General features: G+C 37.1%; 2 protein-coding genes and 1 non-coding gene across 6 annotated transcripts; 2 read left to right on the forward strand and 1 right to left on the reverse strand.

Annotated features, from left to right (window-relative positions):
• The first annotated feature begins 18 nt into the window (after positions 1-18).
• Positions 19-4,453, forward strand: mydgf (myeloid-derived growth factor). Its single transcript, XM_065266019.2, has 6 exons — positions 19-270; positions 1,360-1,410; positions 2,958-3,019; positions 3,169-3,250; positions 3,751-3,823; positions 3,910-4,453. Exons 1-6 carry the CDS (start codon positions 121-123, stop codon positions 3,987-3,989), a joined length of 498 nt encoding a protein of 165 aa, XP_065122091.2. The 5' UTR covers positions 19-120; the 3' UTR covers positions 3,990-4,453.
• On the forward strand, positions 797-884 carry trnay-gua (transfer RNA tyrosine (anticodon GUA)). Its single transcript is given in 2 exon segments — positions 797-833; positions 849-884. It is a non-coding gene; the product is annotated as a tRNA-Tyr (tRNA).
• On the reverse strand, positions 3,348-25,486 carry tnfaip8l1 (tumor necrosis factor, alpha-induced protein 8-like 1). 4 transcript variants are annotated; one of them, XM_073813516.1, is made up of 5 exons: positions 7,495-8,916; positions 6,500-6,984; positions 6,127-6,170; positions 4,263-4,347; positions 3,348-3,760 (listed from the first exon to the last, which is right to left on the reverse strand). In XM_073813516.1, exons 1-2 carry the CDS (start codon positions 8,260-8,262, stop codon positions 6,571-6,573), a joined length of 1,182 nt encoding a protein of 393 aa, XP_073669617.1. In that variant the 5' UTR covers positions 8,263-8,916; the 3' UTR covers positions 3,348-3,760; positions 4,263-4,347; positions 6,127-6,170; positions 6,500-6,570. The 4 variants fall into 4 exon arrangements, with proteins under 4 accessions (XP_073669617.1, XP_065100415.1, XP_073669616.1 ...); XM_065244343.2 differs by lacking the exons at positions 6,127-6,170; positions 6,500-6,984; positions 7,495-8,916 and adding exons at positions 13,907-16,934; positions 19,998-20,092; XM_073813515.1 differs by lacking the exon at positions 6,127-6,170.
• Between the last annotated feature and the right edge of the window lie 827 nt (positions 25,487-26,313).

The raw sequence follows: 26,313 nt of genomic DNA on the forward strand, positions 1-26,313 counted from the left end.
AAGCCACTAGAAGCTCAAACCCCTGAACATCCGAAAGCTCCCATCATCAGAAGGAAACATACAGGAAAAGTGCTTGCATCTTTTCATTCACAGCAACACATCTCTGCTTCATAAAAAATCATGGCATGTAATGATCACATACATTCATGCATAAAGCTATTGCTGGTGTGCGCGCTCTTGTGCGCGGAGCGCGCTTCTGCCGACAAAACCAAAACACTGGACTTCGATGTCAAACCAGGAGGAGTTGTGCACACTTTCACCGGTAAAATCGTGAGTTAACCTCTTTAAGATTTTAGTATTTTACAGCACTGTGTGGTTTGTTGACTCAAAATTAAAGGGATGGAATGATCGCCGTGACTTGGTTGATTTGCATAGACTCGGTTTCATTACCACAGGGTCTTACTTTAAACATTTATAAGATTTTAAAGTTTTAAAAAGTTATTTTGTATATATTCAAATTTAGTTATATGACACATTGTTGAAATGATGAATGAATGCTCTCCGTGGCGCAGTTTAAAAAACCGCGACGCGTGTGATAAACGCCACCCGTCATCTTTTCATTGGACAGCAGGCGCGTCATTGAACGCGCACTACGCCCCCTATCGACCGAGATTTCACTTTTACAGTGCTGAAATCCACACTTCAGTCCTTGTGCGTTTTAATGCTTCCGTATTTCTTTTTTAAGTACAAAACAACTCGAACATTGGAATTATATATTAATAATATAGCAATATTGAAAGATACCAAATGGGACATTAATGTAATAGAGGCACAACGTTGCGCGATGTGACGTAGCCCTTCGATAGCTCAGTTGGTAGAGCGGAGGACTGTAGAGGTTGAACACTGTCATCCTTAGGTCGCTGGTTCGAATCCGGCTCGAAGGACAAATCTTTTCACAAATATGTAATATTTATTATTAAATAATAACTTACGTTCAACTCACACTATTATCAAAACCAATTACATTTTGTAGTATTAAAAATGAAAGCTTGTCATTATTTATTCACCTACATGACCTATTTTATGTGGCGCACAAAATAAGTTAAACGTAAAGAGCAGAGCGACTCGACATTTTCCACACACAATTAAAATTGAATAAAGAGGCTGTCAAACGTCAAAAACTACATTTCAGAGCAGAATTAACTTGACTTACGTGCTGTTTGCATGTCATAGTTTTCTGTGGAAACCAAATAAGTCGTTATTTTTGATGCTGTGAGTGACAGACGTCGTCGGTTATTTAAGGCGGATCATACGGATCGTGACGTCACAACGTTTGAAACGTTCATACACTTTTTGCCGCTTTTATTTAATTTCGTTTTTAATTATTTGTTATTTATTTATTTTTCTTCTTCTTTACAGAAAAAGTATGAATGCACCTTCACGTATGCATCTCAAGGAGGGACCAACGAGGTGAGACTTTTATTTATTTTCATAAATATTATTTCATAATATTGCATGTTTTTTTTAATTAATATTATGTATGCCCACAGCTTATACATTAAATATTCTTCAACAACAAAGCTTGTTTTACTGTTAGTAATTAATAGTAATAGTAGTAATTCATTATTAGTGCCAGTTATTTATACATATAAACTATTATTTAACATTCTTTCTGATTCCATATACTGGAATTTGGGATAATATTAATACTATTATAATAAATATCTATTATTATAGATCATATAATATACAATGAAATGCATTTAAAGGGATAGTTCACCTTAAAATGAAAATTCTGTCATCATTTACTCATCCTCATGTTGTTCTAGAACTGTATGAATTTCTTTTTTCTAAAGAACACAAAATATTTTGAGAAATGATGGTAAATGCACAGCTGATAGTGACCATTCACTTCCATAGTAGGAACAAATATTTTGGAAGTATTGTGATAAATTATGAAAATATTTTGATTAGGGCTGGAAAAAGATTAATCACGATTAATCGCATACAAAATAAAAGTGATTTTTGGCATAATATATGAGTGTGTGCTGTGTGTAATTATTATGTACATATAAATACACACACATTCATGTATGCATTTAAGAAACATTTACATGTGTATATATATATTTATTTATATTTTATATATTCTATATAAATAAATAAAAATTGATATATAAATAATAAAATCTGACATGAATATATGTATGTGTGTGTTGTTAAATATACACAATAATTACACACACACACACACACACACACACACACACACACACACACACACACACACACACACACACACACACACACACACACACACACACACACACACACACACACACACACACACACACACACACATATATATATTATGCCAAAAATATTGTTTATTTTAATTATTGTATAATTATGTATGCGTTTAATCGCGATTAATCTTTCCCAGCCCAATTTTTAATAAATGATGGTAAGCACACAGTTGACAGTACCCATTAAATTCCATTATATTATTTTATTCCTACTATGGAAGTCAATGGTTACTATCTGCTGTGTGTTTACCATCATTTCTTAAAATATCTTATTTTGTGTTTATTAGAAAAAAGAAATTCATACAGGTTTAGAACAACATGAAGTTGAGTAAATGATGACAGATTTTTCATTTTAAGGTGAGCTATCCCTTTAACCCCTTCACCCCTGAGTTTTCAGGTGTTTAATCAGCGTGCCTTACTTTGATTGGTTGATCTGCATTTTTGTTGCTTTGAACCACAAAACATGTCATGTCTGTTCCAATGGAGGCAGAGTCTGAAGGGGTTAAAACATTAGACTCACATATGGGCTGTATCTCCCTATCTGCAGTGCAAGCATTTTAATATCCCCTCATGTTCAGGATCCATCACGAACTTCCTGTCAGTTATGGCACTTATGTATGCTGTCATTTCGGAGAACAGCTCATTAAAGTCCATTAACCATGAAGTCCAATGGTCAGTTTAAGTGTTTCAGATGTTTTTTATTTCCTCCAGCAATGGCAAATGAGTGTTGGTCTCAGCGACAAAGACAAGCTGTTTTCCTGTTCAATATGGAGGTAATGTAATAATACACAACACTAAAGATGTGTTTTACTCAGGAAAATGAGCTAATGTCATCTCGGTTCTTTGTGTTTTTTAACATTTCCATGTAATATGAGATGAAAGGAAGGATGGTATTGATTTTTGTTTCTCATTTTTATGAAAGGCCCCAGGGGAAGTCTTACCTGTTTTTCACTCAGTTCAAAGCAGAGATTAAAGGAGCCAAGATTGAGTATGCCGCTGCATATGTAAGTGCAAGAGTTTCAAATCCTTCATTATTTGACAGCACTTCAGTAAACAAACAATTCAACAATCCGTCAAGTAAATGATTCAATATGCGTTGGACATATTTAATAGATTTTTTATTTATAAACTTTGCACATTGAAATGTTTGTGACGGGCAAGCTTGAGCTTCAATCGTGACTTAAGACAGATCCTCAATTCATGTTCTTAAAGCTCTTCGGCCCTCAGATCAAAAGCAGTCGTACTAGCGTTGCATATCAAGACGTCACAACATCATCATCTTTATCCTCGGATGACATTGACATTTTCTGTAGCGGGCTGACTGCCGTGTCCTGATGTCATTTTCCCCTGTGTACATACGAAAACTTCAAAAGCGTGTTTGAAACAAGCACTCTTCGGTGTCTTAGACAAAATCTCTTTGTTATTCAGCGTACTCCTCCTGGTTTCTCCATTAGTTTTGTGTCTTGTCACTTATTTCCACTTTCTCTCTCGCTCTCTTTCTCAGTCCCAGTCGGCTGTGGGTGGACAAAGAGATGTCGCATTAAAAGAAGAAGAGTACATTGTGTCAGAGTCCACAGGTAACTTGGAAAAGTACAGTAGATTTGTATTCTTGCTTGGTCATTGCGTCTCTTTTGATACATGCAGTTTTTATTCTCTCTTTTAGTGACTCAAAGAGATGGAAAATTCCATTCTGAGCTCTCGAAGCTGACCGTCATTGGTAAGACGCGTCACGACGAGCTCTGATTGGCTGTTCGTTGATTACTACGAAATGCCAATTAATGATTCGCTGTCATTAGTCAAACAAGGACTGACAAAACGTCTACAGAGATCTAAGAGAGGCAGTGCGACGGGACTGTGATAATACAATTTAAGTAGACAAAATCTGTTATTGTAGATCAAGGAAAACACTGTACATATTTTATATCTGTCCAAGTTATGAAGGGTTCCTATTCAAATGATTTCTGAGGTAAGTTAGCTTGTAGTTTTATTTCTTCGGGGTTTGAGTCTCATGCCTACCTTCTGATCTTCCGCTGATGGCGTTGAGCTCTCATTGAGAATTCCCACGAAGTCTTTGGGCTTTGTCAGAATCCTTCGATTTTTACTGCGGTGGAGGAAAACAGAAAGAGTTACTTTCTCGTCTTTGATTTTGCAATAATGACGTATTCTGAAAACGGTTGTACTGATCTTTAATAAATCTGTTATCAAATCATGGTTTATTTTTTGGCTTTATTTGATATGTGGGCTTGTTTGATGGCACTATAATAAATATATAAAAGTCTAATGTATATTTTTGTTTTTGGGCCATTTTTAACTTTATTAAATAGATAATATTGTAAGAGAGGACTGGAAATTAAAGGGTGGAGAGAGGGGTACAGGATCAGGAAAGGGACTTGAACTTGGGTTGCCAAAAGTGCGTCTGCACTGCACTGCCCACTACAATATCAGCTTCAACAATGCTAATGTACATTTCATAATACACTGAAAAAATCTCTGGTTGCACATGATTTAATTAAGTTCTTAAAATGATTTTTCTTAAAAAAAAATTGTTGGATCTACATAATTTAATTATGTACACCAGTTCAACATTATTGAATCAAGTAATTTTAATTAATGTTAATTTAATTTTAAGAAAACCTAATTTAATTATGTGAAACCGATGCCCAGAAGTTTTATTTCAGTGTATGAATAAATATATGTTCTATGTATTTACTGTTAAACTGGTTTGCTACAAAAAATAAAATACAAATTTAATTAATTTAATTAAAACTTTTATGAAAGTATGCTGACATTGAATGACTTTTGGCATAGTGAATAAGAAATATGTGTTTACAGCACATCCAAGTATTGCTTTGTCCAAGATTCAGTAAATATCACAAAGTTTTGCATTGTTAATTTTTTCCAGATCAGTCTAATTATCTCATTTGCCCAGAATGATCAAAATGTTTAAAGGGATACTTCACCAAAAAATAAAAAACATTTTTACTCATCCTTATATTGTTTTAAAAATGGATGAATTTCTTTGTTCTGCTGAAAACAAAGAAGATATTTTGAAAAGTGTTTGTAACCAAACAGATCTGGGGCACCATTCACTTCCATATTATTATTTTCCTACTGTGGATGTCAATGGTGCCCCAAATCTGCTTGGTTACAAACAATATCTTCATGTTCAGAAGAACAAAGAAATATATACAGGTTTGAGTAAATAATGACTGAAGTTTCAAATTTTGGTGAACTATCCTTACGAAAGGGCACCATTCACATCCATATTATTACTATTCCTATTGTGGAGGTCAGTGGTGCCCCAAATCTGCTTGATTATAAACAATATCTTTGTGTTCTGCAGAACAAAGAAATGTATACAGTTTTGAGTAAATGATGACAGAAGTTTCATATATTGGTGAACTACCCTTACGAAAGGGCACCATTCACTTCCATAGTATTATTTTTCCTACTGTGGAGGTCAATGGTGCCCCAAATCTGCTTGGTTACAAACAATATCTTCGTGTTCATTAGAAAAACAAATTATACAAGTTTGAGTAAATAATGACAGAAGTTCCATGATTTTTGTGGTTAAAGTATAGTAACCATGTTTTTTAGTGTATTGATTACTATTAACAAAACCATGGTTTTACTAAAGTAACCATTGTTTACAAAATTTTTTTTATTTTGTGCAAACCATGATTTTACTACAGTAACCATGTTTTTTTAACTGTAGTAAAACCATGGTTAATTTTCTTAGGGATCCCTTTAACATCCAACTACAACTTTTAAGGTTCTAGACCTGTGAAGAGCATGAACTGAGCATTGCAGTACACATGAGGGAGACATACAACTGCGAAAATGCATGTGGTTTCTGCGGCACCTGTTAAAACACACTTACACCGCTAATGTAGGATTTCACTAGAATGTCATCAGGACGTATATCTGCAATTGAAAATGCAAGACAATTCTATTAAATATCGCATAAGGGGTTAGGTAAGCAATGAAAATTTAATCCTGTAACAGATGTGGGTTGCTGGGAGATCAGAGACATTGCAGTTGTAATTGCTTCCCACTCCAGATGTCATCGGAGGATAGAAATTTAATCTTTCACTACCTTTACTTTACCATTGGCACACAATATTTCAGAGAAAAGCTCTCGAGTCATCCGAAATCATTTTACTGTCCCAAATGATTAGTACATCATCACCCCATTCACCTATGGACTCTCCACATAATACATTGCTCAATCTCTGATCTTAGACCAAACTTACCTTGCACAATACATGACTTTCTTCAAAAATGGCACTTTATGTTTTCTTTGTGCCACGAAATGACTGTCTGCTCATACAATGGTAGAAAGAAGTCTCCGTCTGAAAGGGTAAGGTGGTGCTTTTTGACCTTTCTCCCTTGCTTTAAGATTCACTTTTCCTGATGTGTTCGCATACGGATAAGGAGGGGGCTTAAGTCCCCGGCGTCCTGCACCAGTTCTCAAATCATGTTTTTGGGAATCGGATCTCTCCTGAGTTGATCCGAGTTTTCGCACTTGATCCTTGACGGAGTATGCTGGTGGGGCATTTGTGCATGAAAGATGGTCCTTGTTGGATAAACACATCTTTTTGTCTTCATAAGAGGGTACTTTGTATCTCAATGACTCTGATTCACATCCTGTCTCCATTTCACTTGAAAAGGGAGCCCCACCTGGTTCCGTTTCGCCCGTATCGATGTCCGCAGTCAGCAGGTCTATTTGATGGACCACCTGATCTCAAGGGAAATACAACACATGTGGACTTAGTCCCGGGTGGATACAAAAAACACAAGGTACTACACACGTCCAAGGTTTTTAAAAGCCAAAACAATCATGGCACATTTCACGCAAGAGTGACGACAGGAGATTACAAGACCGCGGTCGTCTATCCAGCTGCTCCCTGTCTCAGCTGTGCCTATAAAACCGCTGGCTGGCGTTCCTCTCTAGCACCAAATACATTTGCTAAATGGAGCAGATCGGACCTAATCTTCCTGCATTACACTTTCACTATCACCTCACACAGTGGTGTGTACAACAAAGTTAGAGCCCACTTCAAACAGTATCTAAGGACAAATACAAAATTCATAGTGCACATATCTTCAGAAGTGTGGACACTAGCCAGTGATGAATAGTTAAACAATTTACAAAGAGTGAACTAAATGGCGCCCTTTGTTTAAGTTATTATAAGAAACATCTGCTAAGCTTGAATCCCACCAAGTATTGCACAAGACAAACTTTTACCTCTTTCATTTCCAGATGTATCTCCTTTAGGCCATGAAGGACCTCTTCAAGATTAACCACAACTTTTTGAATCTGGTCCTGTATTGCTTTCTGGCTCTGTTCAGAGCTTAAAGTCTTTCTATTCAAGTCCGCTTTTCCTTGTCGGAATGTCCTAGGATTGGGACTCCTAACATCTTTGGTAGAAAGCATAATTTCTTGCACCAGGCTGGGTCCGTTCAAGTCCCGAATTCCATTAGAAGTACAAAGTATGCTATTAAAGTTGGAATTATGACTAGCAAAGCCGCTTTCGTTTGTTTCTGACGCATTTGGCTCCTCTCTCACAGAGGCCGATTGTTGTTCAGGCACACAAACAGTCAACCCACAGTTTCCATGACCTCTGAACTTTGCTGGCGAGTCAAGACCACACTTCCTCGAGAAGAGGTGTGGCTCGGTCTGGTGCTGGTGGGCCATAAAGCTGCATTCTGTCAAGCCGTAGTTCACAGAGACTCTGTTGTGTTGCACACCGGTCCCTAGGGTCTGGTTCCAATGCATGCCAAGGCCAATCAAGTCTGGCTGTATGTGACCCTTCAGATTGACTAGACTTCCATTTGCCTGCTTCGATCCACAGGTGTTCTTTACGTGGTTCCCATTCCAAAAATAAGCATGGATGTCCGCTTGAGATCTCTGCAGATGTTGACCCATTTCTCTCCGAGCTCGTAACGGATTTTGGGGCTCAAACGAAGTTGGCACAATGGGTCGTTCCTCCTTCCCTTTCGTCTCAGAGGACATCCTGCGATTTCTTGATAGGAAATGTCCAGGAGATGTCTTTCTCAGCTGTTCTACCTTTCTGTACTGTAACTTTCTCAGACATGTTTGTTCACTCTGAAATCCCCCGCCCTCTAGTTTCCTCGCCGGTCTTGATGTTATCCCTGTGTTTTTCTAAGGTTGGCGGAGGGCCTCGGTTTTCCAGCCTCTCCCTCAAACTCCCTGCATTTCTGTGTTCACTGGCTGTTGAACACTGCCTGCCTCTGGCTCTCCCCCCACCCGCTCTCACTCGCTCGCAATGCGCTGTCTCCCTTTCTCGTTCATTCCGCCTACCACTCTCTCTCTCTCACGGCTTTTCCGCTCGCCCTTTCTCGCTCACCTACTTGCGAGAACCGGTCGGGGTTGCGGTGGGGGGCTTGATCCTGTGCTTATGAGATCTCAATGCACACTGCATCTTCAGGACTGATGCGATTACTGCTGTTCTGCATCAGCACGCTGCTATTAAAAACAGGATTTTTAGGCCGGATGCTAGGGGGAGGCAGGCCACCCTTTTATTGCTTTAGGGCAGAACAGACAGGGCTAATAAAAAAATTTGCTGCGTTAAACTTTTTAGTGTGATTGGCTTGTAATCACTTGAACATATTGTTCTGTATACTTATTAAAACTTATAAAAAGTTAAAATTGCTTAACTTACGTCGATGAGATACTGTAAAAACACATGTTATGACTTTTGTACAGTGTACACTTTTTTACATAATTATTTCTCTTACAATGAATACCGTGACATTGTAGCAGTCTTAAAATAACAGCTTTCAAAATGTGATCTTTTTTTTAAAAAAAAACATTGCATTGCGTAAATCCGTATTTCTTGTCAGTGTTGTGGTCACACATTTCTGTTGTAACCTTTATATTCGACATATTAATACGTCACCTGCAGTGAACTTTTACCAATGTATTTTGCTTTCAGTTCTTTTCTCGGTTCCACATAAACAGACTTATCACAAGACCAAAACCTTTGCACATTAGCCTGAAACCGTTGTTTAAAGAAACTTGTGATTTGCGACCCTGTTTGTGAAATCCAAACTCAAGTCGTGAAGGCAAACTGACATGCTTCTTGCTAAAACATCTTCCAAAAACAGACAAATCACAAGACCAAAACCTTTTCACATTAGCCTGAAACCGTTTTTTAAAGCAACTTGATGAATTGTGATTTGTGACCCTGTTTGTGAAATCCAAACTCAAGTCGAAAGGCAAACTAACGTGCTAGCATCTTGCTAAACACCTTTCACATAAACAGACCAATTACAAGACCAAAACCTTTTCACATTAGCCTGAAACCGTTTTTTAAAGCAACTTGATGAATTGTGATTTGTGACCCTGTTTGTGAAATCCAAACTCAAGTCGTGCTAGCAAACTAACGTGCTAGCATCTTACTAAAACATCTTCCACATAAACAGACCAGTCACAAGACCAAAACCTTTTTATATTAGCCTGAAACCGTTTTTTAAAGCAACTTAGTGAATTGTGATTTGCGACCGTTTATGAATTCCAAACTCAAGTCGTGAAGGCAAACTAACTTGTTAGCATCTTGCTAAAACATCTTCCAAATAAACAGACCAATCACAAGACCAAAACATTTTCACATTAGCCTGAAACCGTTTTATAAAGCAACTTAGTGAATTTTTGATTTGCGACCCTGTTTGTGAAATCCAAACTCAAGTCGTGCTAGCAAACTTTCATGCTAGCATCTTGCTAAAACATCTTTCACATATACAGACCAATCACTAGACCAAAACCTTTTTATATTAGCCTGAAACCATTTTTTTTTAAAGCAACTTAGTGAATTGTGTTTTGCGACCGTTTGTGAAATACAAACTCAAATCGTGAAGGCAAACTAACGTGCTAGCATCTTGCTAAAATCTGCTAGCATCTCCCTATTTGATTTCTCAAGTTTGATGTCTTTACTCAGCCAATATTAAAGAGTTATCTTTATTAATCACTGCAAATCCCAAAAGTTAACTGTGTTTTTTGGTGTATTGATTGCTATTAGCAAAAACGTGGTTTTACTATACTATGGTTTTACTACAGTAATCATGGATACATTTTGTGAGGGTTTCACAGGCAGGGTCACAATTTTGCGAATTAATCACCAAGCATGTTTACTAGAAGTTTAATCCATGATGTTGCTAGCATGAAGCTAGTAGCAGTTACAGGAGAAAAGTTTATTTAAGGCTATATGGTTTATTTATATGAAAATAATCTCTCCTACCACATCTTAAAGGGGACTTTTTCCATGTTTAGGTGCTATAATTGGGTCCCCAGTGTTTCTATCAATTCAGAAAACGTAAAAAAAGGACAACCCAGTAACTTGGTTTTTGTAAACCATTCTCTGCAAGCATGTGAAAAAATAGGTCATTGAAATTTGGCTCCCTTGTGATGTCAGAAGGGGATAATACCGCCCCTTAATCTGCACTATCCAACTACGCCGCTGCCATTTAGTGCAGAGATCAACTCATTTGCATTTTAAAGGACACACCCAAAACGGCACATTTTTGCTCGCACCTACAAATAGTGGCAATTTTAACACACTATAATAAATTATCTATGGGGTGTTTTGAGCTAAAACTTCACACACATACTCTGGATTTATTTTACATTTTTAAAAAAAGTCTTGTGAAATGCCCCCTTTAATATGCAGAGATAAGTAAGCCATCTGTGGGCAAATGTTTCACATTGCACCGTACATCGTTCAATGTAAAAAAATGTGTGTGAGTTTGAAGTGTGGGCCTATCAGTATCTATTCAGTTTGGTAATGCAGTACAACGCCCGCTTCACCTTTAAGAAAAGAACGAAAACAGCACCAGTGTGCTAGTTTCAACAGCTAGAAACACAGAAAAACAACTCTGAAAGGTCACAGTTCAAAAACATCACTGATAAACAACTTAAAAGCTGCCACGGGAACATGTGATCGCCCACATATCTTGCAGAAAGCTAACGTCTCCAGAGCGTTGGACACAGGGCCTTCTGTTTGACACAAGAAACATCACGGCAGCAGCAGCGATGTGAACCGTCACTCTTCTGCTGAGGCCGAGCCAGAAATAGCAAAAAAACGCTCACACACAGCACTTCATTTTAAATTCACTTCAGTTTGGACAAGTAAGAGCTGTTACCTGACAAGACTACAGACACTACATAACATTAACGGTTAGTTACGACAGACTTGCAGTTATGCGTCATACCCGGCTTCAGTTTTATAACAGAACAGGGTTATGTAAGCTCCTGGTAGCAATTGTAACTCGCTATGAATGTGATTTTCTTTGTCTGGCGGTCAGACAGTAATTTTACACCTCCGGCTGTTACCAAGACAACGGAAGGGCACACGGTAAGGTAGTGATGCATTTTGCAGGTTAGGTGCACAAGGACGTTGTGGTGAACGGGTCAACGAGATGTCACCAAAATTCGAATTTTTAGTAAATGAAATAAAGATATAAAAGGTGATAAAAGCTAACAAAAGGATCTAAATTTATATTCAGTAAAGTATATTAGAGACGCACCGATACAAAATTTTAGCGCTGAAACCGATATTACAATTACTTAGAATGATATCTACCGATATCGATAGTTTTGCTTTTTACTCTTCGTTTCAAATGATTACGGTATAAAATCCTAGAAGTGCGGAGCATACAAAGTGCAAAATAATCACACAACATGATTTTTAATGCGTATTTCCACCCCTTTTGATTGTTTGGATATAAATAATCGGCAGATTTCTGATAGTAAGAAAAATAGCTTTTATTTGTAATACCGATTATAGGCGGATATATCAGTGCATTCCTAGTTTCTATACAACATTACAGAGTATATTAACACACATACAGTATATAAACGGTCCAGTACAGTACCGTACCGCATTTTGGGACTCTTCCATAAGGGTACCTTGCACAAAGTTTCCAAAAGGGTCAATATACTGTATATTGAAAAACTTTTAGGGAATGTTTTACTTTCAAAAAAAAACAAACGTGACAGGTTTTAGATCCCCAGAGGAACTAAATAATAACACAAATCAAGGTGTAAGAACTTCAGTCCCAGATATCTGTCACATCTCGAATATCAGCCGGAGGGGAACGGAGCGGATGTATAGTGAATGCGAAGAGTGTCAGATTAGCAAACCGAAACAGACATGAGCAGAATAGTAAACTGAAATGGTATGTCATCACACATTTTTATATGGTCTTGCCTGTGAGCGGTTTCACAATCAGGACCACCGTGGGGAGAATGAAGATCACCTTTTCATACAGATACAACACCGAAGAAGCATAAACCATCCCAGATAAAACCTATCTGGCTGGCTGGTTTTAGCTGGTTAAGATGATGTAGCAGGCTGGTTTTAGAGGGGGTTTGGATGCTTTGTAGCTGGTCAGGTGACCCACCATCTTAAACCAGCTTGACCAGGCTGGAAACTTGGCTAAGCTGGTCTTAGTTGGTCATCCAGACCAGCTAAAAAAGTGGCAAACCCCCCTGTAAAATCAGCCTACTACACCCATTTAACCCAGGCTGGGAGACCACCAAAACCAGCCAACCATCTTAGGCTGGTTTTAGCAGGTCTTTTCAGTAATAATAATAATAATTCTGAAAAATGTGTTCAAAATCAGCCCACAGTTTGGCATTTAAAAGCAAAATTAAACATTTCATTGTGTACTCTTACTCTTGTCATTTCAAACATGTTAAAGGGCACATTTCACAAGATGTTTTTAAAATGTCAAATAAATATTTGGTGTCTACAGAGTACATATGTAAAGTTCTAGCTCAAAATATGATAATTTATTATAACGTAAAAATTGCCACTTTGTAGGTGTGAGCAAAAATGTGCTGTTTTTGGGTGTCCTTTTAAATGCAAATGAGCTGATCTTTGCACTAAATGGCAGTGCCGTGGTTGGATAGTGCAGATTAAGGGGCGCTATTATCCCCTTCTGACATCACAAGGGGAGCCAAATTTCAATTAGCTATTTTTTCACATGCTTGAAGAGAATGGTTTACCAAAACTAAGTTACTAGGTTGATAGAAGTACTGGGGACCCAATTATAGCACTTAAACATGGAAAAAGTCAGTTTTTCATTATGTGGCCCCTTTAAAGGAAATTTTTGTCCGTCAGAACACATTTTTTTTTTTTAAAGATTTTTCATTTAAATTTATATAATTTCAATTTTAAGTGAAATCGTATTGCTTTTTAAGTAACTGTATACAAATGGTGACAAGGTAATGAATAAACTACTTCATTTCTTTATGCTAAATATGTAACCTCCAATCTAACGGTCTGCAAAAAGAAAAGACTCAAGGGGGAAAACAAGGTGTCCGACCTAATCCAACATGCCTGAAAGATTAGCATGCTGTAATCCAGACACAGGTCAACCATAAAAATAGAGTCTGGCAACAAACACAAACCATGTCTCTTACAAATGACAGACACACAATGACAATGTACACAGGCAGGATTTGTTCATTATTAACAAAAAAATCCACTTATAAGAGAACGCATTTCAGATAATGATCAGATAACCCCTCCCCCTTTTAATGTGAAAATAGATGCAAGACTGAACCCTGAGAGGTTTTTAAAGGGACATTCGACTTAAAAAAACATTCTTAAAACAGTTAAACATTCGATTTTTACCATTTTGGAATCCATTCAGCCAATCTCCATGTCTGGCGCTAGCACTTTTAGCATAGCTTAGCACAATCCATTGAATCTGATTAAACCATTAGCATTGTACTAAAAAATAACCAAAGAGTTTCAATATTTTTCCTATTTAAAACTTGACTCTTCTGTAGCTACATTGTGTACTAAGGCTATGTCCACACGAAGGCGGGGCATTCCCTATCCGATAATTTTTTTTTCTTGCTCTAAAAAAATAATCTGTAAACACGAAACCACTGAAACCGACTGAAAGTGGTGTAGTATATATGCCGGACCAGTATGTGGCGCTGTAATTCTGCCACAGATATACACTATACACGGAGAAGAAGACTTTGAGCATGCGCATAACCAACGTATGGTGTTGTCCATTATCGCTTGTTGGTCACCACAATTGCATAGAAGCAATAGATTTTGCTGTAATAAAGCTAGTAGGCTTTAGTAGCTTCTGTAGCACGAACACAATCACGTAGTCCGCTGTTATTGTTGTTGCTGTTATGTGTGACGCTTCCGACACGTGATGTGATGACGTTTTCGCTTCACAAAATATACGGATTGGCTGTACAGACGAAACCGCAAGGGTGTCGGTTTCAGATTTATCCACTTTAGGACCCGGTTTCAGAAAATAGCGGATTCAGTCTCCCAAAACGTCGGATCCGTGTGGATGAAACGCCAATACGATAACAAATTTATACGTATACAATGATACGCGTCTCCGTGTGGACAGCCCCTAAGACTGACGGAAAATTAATAGTTGTGATTTTCTAGGCAGATATGGCTATGAACTATACTTGTATTTTGGCGTAATAATCAAGGACTTTGCTGATGTAACATGGCAGCAGCAGGCGTAGTTATATTACTTAGTGCCCAAAAATAGTTCCCTGCTATTGAAAGTAACCAAGGGGACTATTTTCAGGCAGTGCGTGATATCACTACGCCTGCTGCAGCCATTAAGCGCGATGCTAATGGTCTAATCAGATTCAATGGATTATGCTAAGCTATGCTAAAAGTGCTAGCGCCAGACCCTGAGATCAGCTGAATGGATTCAAAAACGGCAAGAATCAAATGTTTAACTCTAGGGGAGCTGGAAAATTAGCATATTTTCAAAAAAAGTGAAGTGTCCCTTTAAGAGAATCAGGATGTATGCATGGCTCCCACTGCTGCCAAAGTTGCTTTGACGTTTCACCTTCCTACAGCGCATTTGAAATATTTGATCCTTTATTTGCAAGCTTGACTCGAACGCTTGTGTCTAGACAAATTCAATGTTAAAAGAAACAAGAAGTGCATACATATAAAATAAAGAAAACAAGAAACCCAATACATCAAAACTGACCCAGCGGCATCTGAATCTGGATCAGTGATTCATTCCATTATTCCTACAGCAAATTTGTTTATGCAAATGAAGGCTGAGTGGAATAAATTCAGATGTCACAGGCTAGACATCAGAAGGAAGCGGCTCAGTCATTTATCCATTTATAGATATATATACATATAACCTTCATTAAAACAGGAAATAAAAGTGCGGTGAAAGGTAGCACACATCATCTTTGTTCCCCGGTCAGGAACTGCATCACGGTCAAGACATCATCGGCGTGGGGGAGGTGGAGAAGTGCACCACTACACGACCAAGTTCAGTACAGACGACATCATCGACTTCCTCTTTTGTCCAATCACAGCAGATTTCAAGTTTTTTCGGTTTTCAGGAAGTGATAAAGCGAGATTGTTTCCTAAATTTAGAGACGAAATTATTTGGTCCCAAGTGCATTTCGTTTTTGCAGCGTCGTGTTCATCAAAGAGGTTTCGTAAATGACCCTTCATTTCCTCTGAGGGCTGATCTTGAATATAATCCATGTTCTGACTCGCCCTATAAAACTGCATGGGGTTTCATTACAATTTTGACTTATTATTTATTCCCAAATTATATGTTATTTCATTACAAAAGGATCATTAGGAAGCTTCAGGCCAAAAACGAATCCATGTGACTCATGCGTTAAATGACAGGAACATAATTAACCGACATAAAAACATCAGTTTGGTTATTTCATACGTAAGAAACAAAGCTCCATTTATAAATGTGCAGATTTATCAGCGATGATGTAATGAATTGGGTGATGTTACTTCATAAGCATCGAGTCACATGAACTACTTCATAAATCGATCACTACGAACTGTTATTGTATTGCAAGAGCTGCACAACAATCTTTTTGAGGTCCACACCCAATGAAATAAATTTTGGATGAAGTAATGTTGTAAACGGCTTCAATTGATCCTTAAAACATACAGGAGCCAAAGTTATACAAACGTACATTCAAAACAGATGTCCTACATTCACAAATGTTCAACTTTGTCAGAAATAAGACCTTCAGCTCTTTACCCGGAGGACCACACACAAAAAGAGTTCAAATAACTTCGTAAAAAATAAAAAAGCGAACACGCAGTGGTCAAAGATTCCCATCATCCAACATCTTGTTGACTCCCTCGCAGATCTTTTGCAGGTGCGCGCGGTAAACTTCCGAAGGGCCGTATAGCGTCGCTAAGAATTCGCAGTCGGAGAAATGATTGAAGACGTGGTTGATGCGACCGTGAGATTTAGCGGTCAGGTGACGGTTAATGGCCTGGTGTAGCAGTTCGCGGCAATCGTTGAGTAGATTGCTCATGACGCGCCGGTCGAAAGTAAAGTCGATTTGGTAAAAACTGACGGCGGTCATGGCGAGAGTGTGCACCTTCTTTCGGAAACGATCGACTAGCGCCAGCTCCTCGTTGTTGAACTGGCCGTTGCGGTAGAGGACGCCCAACTTGACCACCATCTTGATGAGGTTCTTGATGATCTTCTGAGCCTCCTTGCGGTTGCGCGTGTACTCTTTGGTCACCCGATACAGTTCGTCGAGGACCTCGCTGCTGGTGTCGTCGATGAAGAGGTTGGCCATCGTCTTGGTTGCCATTTTGCTCATGAGTTTCTTCTGGGCCTGCAAAGCCATGTTCTTGGTGCTGAACGAGTCCATGATGCCTGCGGATAAGACGGAAACAAAGATATCTATGAGTGACTAAGCTAGAAGAACATGAAAGTAGTTTTTTTCAAGCAACCCAAATTAGGACAGCAGATGTTTATCTTGAATGCATCGTCTGGAGGCGTACATGGAAAGCATGACTCCCATCGGAAGTCAAAAGATGCTAAACGAAACAAGAACATCATGATGACTGAAAAAACAACATGGATTTTCACAGTGGTCAGCTAACTTTTTTAACAGAAAGATAAAAACAAAGTCAGCCTGATTCAAATATTTTATACATTTATAAAAAACAAAGACTTCAAGTGGTGAAACGCTTTAGGAAGTCTCTCCTACTTCTTCATACCAACTCAATGTAAATTCACTGATTGTGTACGTTAATAAACAATAGGTCGGCATCCATATGTGACATCTCAACATTTCCTCTCTCACACTGTAAAGACCAACAAAAACAATAGGCTTCCTAAGTCTCACACAATCCTGACAGGAGAATTTCCCCCTCTTAAAAGACCGCTCCCTGGAGACTCGTTCCATACATCCGAATCGCCTCGACGTCACACATACGCAGAAACACAATGATTTATGCCGTTCGGTTAGTGGTTCATGAATGTGTGTTTTCGTCCAGCAGTGCGGACGGATGTCGGTACTTAAATACTCTGATAGGGTTTCCTGCCCGGCTACTGAATCGGCACCGTGACAAAGAAGTCAAAGCACATTTTTGGGTTTACAGTCTGAAAGGATTTTCATCAGAATAGAGTGTGTAAAATAATACAAACATTTAAAATAAACGTTTTATGAAGATGAAAATAAATGGAGGAAGACAGCAAATATATTTAGACATTTTTTGTTTTTTATTTAATAGCTGATTTATCATAAGAACTAGAATTGTTTGGGAAATTGTAAACAGAGTAGTTTAAAGGAATAGTCCACTTTTATAATTTTTTTTTGATAATTTACTCACTCCCATATAATCCAAGATGTTTATGTCTTTCTTCGTTCAGTCAAAAAGAAATTACATTTGTTGAGGAAAAATTTTTCTCCATATAGTGGACCTCAACGATTTGCGGTTTCAAAGTAGCTTCAAATGAATCTAGCGAAACGATCGTCATTTTCGCCAATAAAATAATGTACTTTTAAACAATAAACTTACAAAGACATTAATAAGTATCATTCCACATATGACAACGTCGAAGCGGTCCTCTTTCTACACACTTGCAAACAATGGAGCGGTAGTTTCGCATACGACATGCGTGAACTTTCAATTCGATTACGTAATATGTAAGGTCACGCTGCCGTGTCACACGGCTAGCGCAAGACGAGGAGTTGTGGTTTAAAATGGTCCACAACTGTGCATTTCACATGTGTGACGCAGAACCTTTAGACTGATTGCGTAATACGTAGTGCTGCCTTAGGGATTAGTCGCGACTAATCGTTTGCAGAATAAAAGTTTTTGTTTACATAATATGTATGTGTGCAGTGTATATCTATATTAAATATACTGTAAATATAAATAATTATATTATAAATATATTTTTTCTTAAAATTATACGTGTATGTATTTATATAAACATAATTATTATACACAGTACACCCACATATATTATGTAAACAAAAACTTTTATTCTGCAAACGATTAGTCGCGACTAATCGTGAGGCAGCACTAGTAATACGTAAGATCATGCCGCCGCAACATATGGCTACTGCAAGACAAGAGGTTGTGGTTTAAAAATAAAAAAAATCTTGCCGAAAATGACAATCGTTTTGCTAGATAAGCCTCAGTTGGGATCGTTTAGACCCTTTGAAGCTGCATTTAAACCACAAACTGTTATGGTCCACTAAAGTACACTATATGGAAAAAACAAAATTCTTTTCGACTGAATAAAAGAAAGACTTTTTTAGGAATGTGGGGTATTCCTTTAAATTTGGGTTCATGATGATGAATTGTTGTTAGGGCCGTCACAATGATTAAATAATCATCTCATCACGATTGTTTGACCTCATCGCGAGGATTTCAGATCACCACAATGACGATTGTACATCTCTTAAAAAAACACAAGGGGAAGCTGCAGCGCCTGTATAAACGAGACCGTATCAGATTACTTTTAAATATGTGTTATGTGTACTAATATTTACTGCTAGGTTAACCTTGCAAAATATTTAATTTAAATTAATAATCACATCAATGTGTGAAAATTATTTCATAAACAAAGGAAAACATTTATGTGTATTATTAAATGTCAAAGCAATAAAATAGACAATTAATCGCCATAATCGTCAAAGCCCTAAAACAGGCAATAAATCGCCACAATTTCTTAGTCAATGAACTGCCAGCCAAATTTCATAACTGTGAAAGCCCTAATCCTTGTTGTTGAAATCTGCCAAATTATCAGTAAGTGATTCAATACCAACTGTGCCTTATGGAAACAATAATTTAAAAACAAAACACTGTACGTTTGACATGACTGTTTCACATGGAAAGTCTTCATGAGACAATATCCTCAGCTTTCATCATATAAATCTTTGGTTGTTTCACAGGGATTACACAACGCCTGCATTTAACATTTATATCTGCCAAGATCAGAGGAAAACGCTTTTGAAATAAAAACACAGTCATCTCCCACCAAAAATTGTATAGATTTAAAACAAAATCTTGAAAAATTCAATGTTGCTGAAAAACCTCATGACAGTGACAACAAACTAAATCTGTCATAAAAAACCTGACCTCAGAGGCTCAACTCTCACTACCGTAAAAAAGTAAAAAACCGTCCTTTCTGTTTGCCTTGCCAACTAAAGCCGAATAAAATGTCTGAATGCTTTCCAAGAAACATTGGGCTTTCCAACATTAACCACATTCGTGGTCAGTTTTAAAGATCTGGAAAGAAAACACAACATTAAAGATAATTTAACACCGGAAGGCTGAGATGTTGTTCACCAGTTTCATAACTGGCAACAAAAGCACACAACTATCCCAGGAACATGTTTGATTTACCACATGACAAAAGAAGCCGTAACAAGAGACTGAGGTTTTTAGTTGCCAAGCATCAAACAGGCCCTACGCTCACCTTCTTGGAAGTATAAGGTTACATTCTCCATGACTGTGGACTGGAAAGCAAGATATCTTTGGACCATGACTGAACGCATGAGATACTGAGGAGCCTGTCTATCTGAATTGATTGCTTCAGGTGTGAATGATTTCACCTGTAGCTCACGCCCACGGCCCACCAGAAGTTCAAGGTTCAGCTTGTTTAAACAAACAGTTTACCCCTGCTGGCGAATGCCAGAATTACACAATAATGGACATTTTTCTTAATTAAAGGAGTAGTTCACACCAAAAATAAGCCCATAATTTAGTCATCCTAAATGTATATAACTTTATTTTTTCAGCCAAACACATTCAGAGTTAAATTAAATAATATCCTGGCTCACTTTAACACATCGCTTCACTTTGGAAAACATTTAATTACTGTTTAAAATGGGGCGCTATCAATGCCATTATAAAGCTTAAAAGAGCCAGAATATCATTTAATGTAACTCTGACTTTATTATTTTAGCCAAACACAGTCAGAGTTAAAATAAATACTATCCTGGCTCACTTTAGTTTTACAATGGAAATGGATAGTGCCCTCATTCATTCATCAAAAACTAATTCATACAAGTATTAAATGTCTTCCTATTGGTTTTTGTAACATTGGGTCATAGGTCAGCATTCAGCCTGATCTCAAGTCTCTTGTAAACTATCTGAAATATAAATGTTTCCTTACCCATCGCTTCACTTTGGGAATACATTTAATAACTGTATGGATTCATTTTTGATAGATGGATACCATTTTTGGAGCTTTTTAAAAATGGGGCACTATCCAGTGCCATTAGAAAGCTTAAAAGTTCCAGGATATTATTTAATGTAACTCTGACTTTATTATTTCAGCCAAACACAGTCAATGTTATATTAAATAACATCCTGGCACTTTTTAAAACTCTGAAAAGCACATCCATGCATCCAAAACTAATTCATACATGTATTAAATGTCTTCTGATGGGTTTTTGCATTGGGTCAGAGGTCAGCTTGACCTCAAGTCTCTTATCAACTATATGAAATATAAATGTTTCCTAACCCATCGCTTCAGTTCGGAGTACATTTAAGAACTGTGTGGATTCATTTTTGATGGATAGATACTATTTCTGGAGCTTTAAAAAAAATGGGGCACTATCCATTGCCATTGTAAAGCATTTAATGTAACTGACTTTATTATTTCAGCCAATTACAGTCAGAGTTATATTAAATAAATATCCACCATTTTAAAGCTCTGGAAAGCACATCTATCCATCCAAAACTAATTCCTACAAGTATTAAATGTCTTCTGATGGGTTTTTGTAACATTGGGTCAGAGGTAAGCCTGACCTTAAGTCTCTTGTGAAATATAGGAAATATAAATGTTTCCTAACCCATTGCTTCACTTTGGAAAACTGTATTGATTAGTTTTTGATGGATGGATTTATTTTTTAATTTTAGGAGCATTTTAAAATAAGGGCACTATCCAATGCCATTATAAAGCTTAAAAGATCCAGAATATCATTTAATGTAACTCTGACTTTATTATTTCAGCCAAACAAAGTCAATGTTATATTAAATAACATCCTGGCACTTTTTAGCCTTGTAATGGCATTGGGTAGTGCCCCATTATTAAAGCTCTGAAAAGCACATCCATGCAACCAAAACTAATTCATACATGTATTAAATGTCTTCTGATGGGTTTTTCATTGGGTTAGAGGTCAGCCTTTAGCCTGACCTGAAGTCTCTTGTTAAAGGCGGGTTGCACGATTTTTGAAAAACACTTTGGAAAAGGGAGTCGGGCTGAGTACCAAAATACACTTAAAGCCAACAGCAGTAAGGGGCGTGTCTACTAACCAACACCGTTGCCTGGATTGTGTATGTGTGGGGCGGTCTATTAAAAGAAGGTCTAGATTCTATTGGGCTAGAGGCATGTTTGTTTAGGTGATTTAAAATATCAACATTGGCTTTCAGAGATCATGCACCCCGCCTTTAACTATCTGAAATATAAAGGTTTCCTAACGCATCCCTTTACTTTGGAGTACATTTTATAACTTTATGGATTTATTTTTGAATTTTAGGAGCATTTTAAAATAAGGGCACTATCCAATGCCATTATAAAGCTTAAAAGAGCCAGAATATAATTGAATGTAACTCTGACTTTATTATTTCAGCCAAACACAGTCAATGTTATATTAAATAACATCTTGACTCTTTTTAGCTTTGTAATGGCATTGGATAGTGCCCCATTTTTAAAGCTCTGAAAAGCATCCAAAACTAATCATACAAGTATTAAATGTCTTTGGATTAGCTTTTGTAACATTGGGTCATAGGTCAGCATTCAGCCTGATCTCAAGTCTCTTGTGCATCCCTTCACTTTGGAGTACATTTTATAACTGTATGGATTAATTTTTGATGGAAGGATACCATTTTTGGAGCTTTTTAAAAATGGGGCACTATTCAATGCCATTATAAAGCTTAAACAAGCCATGAAGATATCATTTAATGTAACTGTGTTTGACTGAAAGTGGAAAGTCATATACACCTAGGATGGCTTTGGGGTGAGTAAAATATGGTCTAATTTTTATTATGGGATGAACCATCCCCTTAATGGCCATTCAAACGTAGTTGCAAGCACCATAAACATTGTAATTATATGATATTTTAATTAAAATGTATATTATGCAAGTACTTTTTGTAGGTCTCAAATGGACTTTCCTTGGATTTTTGTTTACTACAGGGAATCCTAATATAGAACGATGGCATTTCTAGAAGCGAGTCTTTGCGAAGCAAATATAGCAGCAAGCACATAATTCACTTTCAGATCTACAAATGCTAGCAAGCATAGAGATGAATAAGAATGCAAACATCTTTCTCAAGGTATATCAGACCTACTCGACACCCCAACACTCTCTCACTTTTCCCTAAAATTGTGCCTTAAGGGCACGAGAAACAAGCATCAGACGTTTCCTGGCGCAGTCACGGCTCACAAAAGGGCCACTGTCCACATTCACATGTAAAGCTGGCGGCGGGTATGGCGAGATAAATGCTGCTGCTGATTTCACATATGCACTGAAAATTACGCAACACCAACGTTTCTATCATCTGGCTTTGTTCAACTCATTTACCAGGGTTGAAGTATATAACTGAAGTAGCTCTGACTCTTTGTGTCACAGCAGTGAATACGGTTTGTAATGCTGTCTGACGGTAAGAATTCGTGAGACTTATGCAACGCAATGATACCTAAAACGCACACTTCACAGGTCCGATCTACAGAAGACAGAAGTGTTATGAATAATTCACAAGTTCCACAAAATAGTGCCACGGTTTAATAATGCATGAGCCAATTTGGAAATACGGGTTTGGGACGAATAAATGTGTTTTTGTGAAGATCAAAGGCTGTAATGTTCATTAGGAAAATGAGGCAAAGAAATGAGTAATAATGTGTGGTTTATTTAAGCTCAAAAGTGAAAAACTGGCCACATCAATGGCATACTTAATAAATTCCTTTAGCGTGCGTTAGCATTGTGGGTTTGATCCCCAGGGTACAAACATGCTGATAAAAATATAGTTGCTTTATATGAAAGCATTAGCAAAATTTACCATAAGTATAACTGAAGAGCCTTCACAAGATCTGCAGTTTGATGATGGACTGATATATGAGTGAATATATACAATATAGTGTATATTATATCATATATGTATGCAATAGGCAAATGCATATATTGCATTTAAGGTATAGATTTAATCAGTATGTGCATATCAGTCAACCAAACTATGGATGTGGGCCATTCACCGACGCCATACACCTTCATTAAACGTGGCCTCATCGGCATTAACTACAACCACATGTTCTACATATACAAAGTTGGATCCAACTATAGCACTTGGACTTGAAGACTGTTTACTTCAGCAAGGTTTCTCTTTACTTTCATTCTTTGTTCAAATACTCATTAGCATTGGAAATGTACAAATATAATGGCCTAAAACCGGTATCGGCAGATTGTTTAAAGAGATTATATCCTGACAATCAAAATAGGTGGAAAACGCACTGGGTAACAGAGTTGACACCAGGAGTTAAAAGCAAAACTATCGGTATTGACAATGTAGTAATCGAATATTGGTATCGGCAATAGACATTTTGAATGTGTGCATCCTTTATTTGCATATCATAGTCAACAAAAAACCTTTAAAGGGATGTTGTTACAAACCTGTATAAATTTCTTTGTTCTGATGAACACGAATTAAGATATTTTAATAAATGTTTGTAACAAAACCGTTCATGAGCCCCATTAATCTAACAGTATTCTAACTGTGGAAGTGAATGGGGCCCGAAATCAGTTTGGTTACAAACATTCCTTCATGTTCATCAGAACAAAGAAATTTATGCACGTTTGTAACAACATGAGAGTGAGTAAATAATAACACAATTTTAATTTTTGGTGAACTATCCCTTTAAATACCAATTTATAGTAAAGTGCATGCTACAATAAGGCAGATGTTGGGTCTGTAAACATATCAGTATATCCCAGACAGACGAAAGCACAAGAACGGTTAATGTTTCCTTGGTTACAATTGAAGCTGCTGCTGTGTAACTGAACTTTGCAGTCACATCCTTGGTTTCTGTCAATGAGTTACCGGTCAGTAACTCTCATTCCTCACATATTTAATAATACACTGATTTACAATGTGATCTATGAAATAAAAAATAAATACATGCACAAATATTAGCAATGCAGGACTTGCAAAGCCTAATAATAACTTTAGATAACTAAAGATAAATAAATAAATCTTAGATAATTTTGCACTGATTTACATTGTGATTAATATGCATGCAATAAAAGCAAGATTAGCAAGGCATTATGGATACAAGACTATAAAATGCTGGGATAGAAATACTTAAAATAATACTGGGAAAAGCTGTTGACATTTATACAGAAATAAAGGACTAATAAAATTACAAATAGAACAGGAATAATATTATTAATAATACAATAATACAATTAATAATAGATTATTATAATATTGTGTCAATAGAAATTATCTTTCATGCTTAAAATGTCTAATGCAAACATGCAGAAGTAATATGAACTCACCTCTCGCCTATTTGAACCGGATACTGGGCGTCCAAAACGTAAGTTGCGTTCTTCAAACCTCCATGTAGACTTTATAAACACCCTGACATTCCAAAATCCACATACAGGCGCATGAAAAAGATGTTAAAAGTGTCGTATAAGGCCTGTAAAATGTGTCCACACGGTGTATGTTTGGTCTGAGCGTGCGGTGTAAATAATTCAAGCGTTTTCTTCTCCCTCTTGTCGCGTTTGGTTACCAAAGTTTGTAACTTGACTCCACCTTTTTCAAAAAGTTTCAAACTTGAGGCTGCTAAGCGCTGGATGAGTGACGTTCTGATCGGCCAATCACGCTTGGGATCGAACGCGCGACGGACCAATCGGAAAGCGGAGTGGTCCGTCTGTTCAGTCCCCCGTATGGTTTCCCGTCATTATCCTTGTGAAAATCCAAGGCCGAAAATTTCCCAGAGGAAATTCTGTCGGACAATGAAAAGTTGTTGACTCTGGTTACTTCATGATTTATCTTCCATAAACAAAAACATCTGTCGACCTTGATATGTCGTTTAGGTTTTTTGTTAGATAATCTAACTTAAATACATTGAGGTAATTGTCGCTTACCTGAGATTTATTTTTTATTTGTGTATTTTTATGATCGTCCATAAATATACAGTGGTCAGACAGAGAGTTAATATTCAGTCTACCGGATGTTTTTGACCAGTTTTTCCGTTCTTGAATGCAGCACTTTTAGAAACATCCGGTTTCTTTAAGTAAACATTAACCAGACCGTCAAAACACCTTTACACAAACACACCTGCGGCCACACATTTGAAATATCTCAAAAAATAAAATAAAAACAACAATAAATATTTTTTTAATTCCCGTAAATTATTTTATTAGCTTTTTTGATATGCATTTAGGTTATCAGTGTATGTTATTTTAAAGCTAATAATATGTCACAATCAAGCACGAATTTATAGTAAGACACGCGCCCTTCAGTATTATGGGATATTAAGTCCGATGGCGCTGCCTAGTGGATGAAATATGTTTAGCTGCGTTTGCATCAGTTCCAGTTTTATGTCACACACAGAATGCTTAAACCAGCAGAAATTAAAATATTTTAGTACGCATTAGTATTTACTATAGCAAACTGTAGTGTATTATTATTATATATTACTACAGTAAATATTAAAGTATGGTAGGCCAACAGCTACTACAGGTTATCACGTCACTATACTTACAGAACATCCCAGCAAACAC

The sequence above is a fragment of the Paramisgurnus dabryanus genome, chromosome 24, assembly GCF_030506205.2.
Source record: "Paramisgurnus dabryanus chromosome 24, PD_genome_1.1, whole genome shotgun sequence".
Classification (NCBI taxonomy): Eukaryota; Metazoa; Chordata; class Actinopteri; order Cypriniformes; family Cobitidae; genus Paramisgurnus; species Paramisgurnus dabryanus.

What these genes read in the sequence shown, in the direction of transcription:
- mydgf (XM_065266019.2), top strand. Translation starts at nt 121, where the DNA reads ATGGCATGTAATGATCACATACATTCATGCATAAAGCTATTGCTGGTG. An exon ending in ACACTTTCACCGGTAAAATC is followed by an intron (nt 271 to 1,359) that starts GTGAGTTAACCT and finishes TCTTCTTTACAG; the next exon opens with AAAAAGTATGAATGCACCTT. An exon ending in TTGAGTATGCCGCTGCATAT is followed by an intron (nt 3,251 to 3,750) that starts GTAAGTGCAAGA and finishes TCTCTTTCTCAG; the next exon opens with TCCCAGTCGGCTGTGGGTGG.
- tnfaip8l1 (XM_073813515.1), bottom strand. Translation starts at nt 8,262, where the DNA reads ATGTCCTCTGAGACGAAAGGGAAGGAGGAACGACCCATTGTGCCAACT. An exon ending in TACATCTGGAAATGAAAGAG is followed by an intron (nt 6,985 to 7,494) that starts GTAAAAGTTTGT and finishes CCTTGAGATCAG; the next exon opens with GTGGTCCATCAAATAGACCT.